Source organism: Trypanosoma grayi (genome assembly GCF_000691245.1).
Source record: "Trypanosoma grayi strain ANR4 Tgr_1259_V1, whole genome shotgun sequence".
Taxonomy (NCBI): domain Eukaryota; phylum Euglenozoa; class Kinetoplastea; order Trypanosomatida; family Trypanosomatidae; genus Trypanosoma; species Trypanosoma grayi.
The window spans coordinates 1-4,135 of NW_008826878.1; the positions used below are offsets into that span (position 1 = coordinate 1).

At 53.8% G+C, this 4,135-nt stretch overlaps 2 protein-coding genes across 2 annotated transcripts; both read left to right on the forward strand.

Annotated features, from left to right (window-relative positions):
- Positions 1 to 627: 627 nt before the first annotated feature.
- DQ04_12591000 (hypothetical protein) lies at positions 628 to 2,076 on the forward strand (the record flags this gene model as incomplete). The annotated part of the gene is made up of 1 exon (XM_009316777.1): positions 628 to 2,076. The coding sequence occupies one exon, from the start codon at positions 628 to 630 to the stop codon at positions 2,074 to 2,076; it is 1,449 nt and encodes a 482-aa protein (XP_009315052.1).
- A 645-nt stretch (positions 2,077 to 2,721) lies between these two features.
- DQ04_12591010 (hypothetical protein) lies at positions 2,722 to 3,972 on the forward strand (the record flags this gene model as incomplete). Its single annotated transcript, XM_009316778.1, has 1 exon — positions 2,722 to 3,972. One exon carries the CDS (start codon positions 2,722 to 2,724, stop codon positions 3,970 to 3,972), a length of 1,251 nt encoding a protein of 416 aa, XP_009315053.1.
- Positions 3,973 to 4,135: the final 163 nt, after the last annotated feature.

Here is a 4,135-nt window from a genome sequence, read left to right on the forward strand (position 1 = left end):
GTGTGTGTGTGGGGCGCCGCTGCTGATGCTGCTTTTGTGGACGATGGCATCTCTGGGAGCGTACTGAGTGGGATGCATATGGAGCGATGATGTCCCCCACTTAATTGTGTGTTCGCCGAGTGGCAGAGCTCCCCTGTGTGGTATGATTCTTTCGTTTTTGTTTCATTGCTGCCCCGTTGTGGGCCTGGCGCCGCTCTATTATCCCTTGACGGTACATTCACTGTGCTCGATACCGTCGTTGGGAGGCGTCATTAACCCCTTATTTCCATTGCTTGGGCATTGCTTAGCACATGACTGTGTGTCCTCCGCTAAATCGTTTCTTCTTTAAATGACTCTTTTGTGGGCTTTGCACTGACTTTTGTTTTGTGTCCCCCTTGCTGTGTGTGGGCATCTCACACAAGGCGCATGGAGACAGGCCGACTTGCTTGCGTCCATGAATGCACACATGCACACGGGTAGTCGCCACGACTGCGTTGTTGCTGGTTTTTCTTTTTTTGTTAAACATGGGGTTTTTGGGGCTTTGTTTCCTGCGGGGTCTGTGCTTCTCCCTCCTCCATTCCATGCGCACTATCTTTCTTCTATTTCTCTCCTCCCTGCAGACCCCAGCTGTTGAAGGGGTATTGAATCATGGCGACAGTACGCCGCGTTGTGTGTGTGTTGGCTGCTGCTCTGTGCTGCACGGCCTTGTGCGTGGCTGCTGCTGCTGAGGAGGAGGAGGCTGCGAGGGCGAGGGTGGCTGACTGCGCTAAAGAAGTGTCCAACACGAGGGAGGCGCTGCAACAGGCCCGGGAGGCGTATGCTATAATTGACGACGTAAAAAACGAGGCCTTAAATGTGGTTGAGAACACCAGGAAAGCAAAAGTGCACACCGAAGCTGCAGTGAAGATGGCAAAAGAGGCAGTGACAAGTATTGGCAGTGGAAAGGAGGTGCTGAATAAGATTGCCAAGGCGGTGCTTGATACAGCGCTGCAAACGTTATTGGGAGAGGGCGATCTCAAAGCCGCTGCCACGAGTGCACAAACTGCGGGGGCTACTGCCCAAAGTGCCGTGGGAAGTGCTTCAAAATCTGAAGAGCTACTCCAGAAGGCAAAGGCATCAGCGAAGAAAGTGCTTGCTCATGCACAGGCGGCGGGGAAGGTGCCACCAGCTGCAGGGCATAACGCCGCAGTTACCTTGAGCGGAATACATGCGCCAAAAACAGAGCGTGCGACAGAGGCGCAGCAACTCTCCGCGGTGGAAGAAAATACTGCCAATAAAAAAGAGGATGCCGCACTTCTTGCTTCCAGTGCTCTAAAGGCAGTAGAGCAGATCGGGCAGGCGCTGACGAATATCAATAAGGCCAAAAATAATGCGGAACACGCCTCAACGAGTGCAAAGGGTGCGGAGGATAACGCCACGGCGGCAGATGGGAAGTTAAGTCGACCTGGGACCGAAGTGGGAAAACTCGCCGTAAACAAAGAGGCTAAGGACCTTGCTGTAAAAGCGCATGTAAGTGCAGAAGAAGCAGAGACGAACGCTAACCTGGCAACAACGAGTGCTGGCAATGCAGTAACGAACATTGTTGCTGCACTGACGGCTGCTGAAGAGATGAAGAAGCTTGCAGAAAAGGAACGTGACTCCGCTATGACAACAGTGGACGAGGCTAATAAAGCGAACAATGTCGCGGATGCTGCGCTAGCCAGTGCCAATGAGGAGTTGCAGAAATTTAAGACGAAAGTGGAGGAGTCATTAACAACGCTGGGTGAAACGAAGTCTTCACCTACCGATATCGAGTCCAGCGCGCCAGAAGGCACTGCGCACATGCCAAAGGAACAAACAGGGCAGACAGAGAACTCTGGAGCTGCGGGTGGATCAACGCGACTGACTGAATCGAGCACGGCAACCTCTGATCGTCGAAACAGCCCTATTGAAGGGATTTCATCGACGCAGGAGGGTATGTCTGCTGCGTTACCGGATGCGAGCAACGACAGTGTCACAGCAGGCCTATACGGAAGTGGAGTGACAGATGGCAGCGACATCCCTGCGTGGGTGCGTACGCCACTGATACTGCTGCTTGCCTGCATGGCCGTGTGGTAAGACGAGTGAGTGTGTGTGTGCAGGGTGCGACGATGGCCTCGTAATAATTGTGTTGAGTCTCGAGGGCTGCGTTCTTCATTATAAAGATTCTTTTGTTTTCATTTCACTGCTGCCCCGTTGTGGGCGTAACGCCGACCCACTTGCACTCGACGGTACATTCACTGTGGGAAGGGGAGGCGTGATTTCTTTTCTTTTCTTGCTTGGGCTTTGCTTTGCGCGGTGCTGTGCGCCGCCCACTAACTGTTTCTCCTGCTGGGGGATTCTCTTTTCATCCTTGTGTGTGCGTGGTGCGTCCTTCGCTGCGTCCCTCCCGCCATGTCTGCGCCACTCACACCAGGACACACATAAAGGGACGTGAGCGCCAGCAGTACAACTGCGTCCACGTGCGCTGCTGCTGCCTCGTCTCTCCTTCTTTNTTTGGGGCCTTGTGTGTTTGGACTCCAGCGGAGTTTGTGCGCCTCTTCCGCCGTCCAGTTCTCTTTTCTCTAATGGGTTTCTTTTAATCATGGTTGATGCCGCCTGTGTTGTGCCTGCTGCTCCCTTCCGCTCCGTGTGTGTGTGTGTGTGTGTTGGGGCTGCCTGCTGTGCAGCGTTTCTCGTTTCTCCTCCCTGCAGACCCCTCAGCTGCTCAAGCGATATTGAATTATGGCGACAGTGCGCCGCGTTGTGTTCTTGTTGGCCGCTGCTCTTTGCTGCACGGCCTTGTGCGTGGCAGAAACTGGTGCAGCTGATTTGTCACGTACAACTGATAACGCGAAGATAACGCTGACGCGGAAGTTTGACGTTACTAACTGCACAAAATCGTCCACCCCGGCTACTGGGAAGACCAGCGATGTTATTATTTCCACTAAGATTGCTTTGAAGAAGAAGGGTGACTCAGAAAAAACGCCAGAAATTCCGATTAAACCGTCTGAGGCAGTCAAAGTTCCCGATGGGTACAACTTAACACTGGAGACCTCACTGGATGTTAAATGTACGAAGGAAGGCACATCTGCGGAAATCCCTGGAACAACGTGTACCGTTCAGAAGGGTGAGGCAGCTTCCGACAGTATCACCCATGATGCCAACGTGGAGACCACTGCAACTGGCTACGGTCCCAATACGATCATGGAAAAAAAAGAACATAAAGTGAGTCTCACAGCTGGGTACGACGTGGAAATCATTGCGAACGTTGTGGCCAAATGCAGTCCTTTACCAGTATCCGATTTTTCTCTCTCGGCTGAAAAGAACATTTATCCTACGGACGGAAGGGGTGAATCGCCTGACCCTAGAGACCCTGACCAACGCGGACAAGGACTCTCTCTAAGTGGCGAGGAATCTGCAGGAGGCCGCGGGGCTGCGCTTGGTGAAGTGGATGCTGACGCACCACCCGGGAAACAAGGAAAATTGCCTGCGAGTGGTCAGATAACGCAACCCGCGGCAGCGTCTTCTAAACAGGAGGGCCCTGAATCCAGCACAAAGACTGAAAGGCTTCCTGAGGGGTCTACACGCACTTTCACTGCCACTGGAACTGGAACAGGAGCTGCGCAGGGTCTACCAAGTGCCAGCGCGAACCCCTCCGCAGGGAGTCGCCAGCCACATCTCGCGCCCCTGACAGAAGGCGGCGGCTCAGTCATTGAAGAGTCCACCAGGGAGGGGAAACGCATGGTGGACAAAGGTGCCACTGCCACTGAGTCACATGGTGCCCCGGAAACTGTTGCCACGCAGCCGCCTGAAACAGAAGCGCAAACAATTGTGGCACCTGCTGCTTCTGCTTCGCCGGATTCCGACGTCACTAGCAGCAGCTCCGGTGGTGAGGCGCACGCCATCCGTAACGCGGATGGAGTCAGTGGCTCTGCATCGTTGAGTGCGCCACTGATGCTGACTGCGGTGCTGATGTGTCGTTCTGTTTATTGACTGGCGTGTGCACAAGACATCAGTTCTCCTTCCATTCCGTTGAGCTCGGGGTTGTAATGTCTGCTCACAGCACTGTGTGTTTTGTTTTCATTTCATTGCTGCCCCGTTGTGGGCTGGGCGCTGTTTAATTCACCCGCGACTGTACTCACTTGTGCTGTGTGTG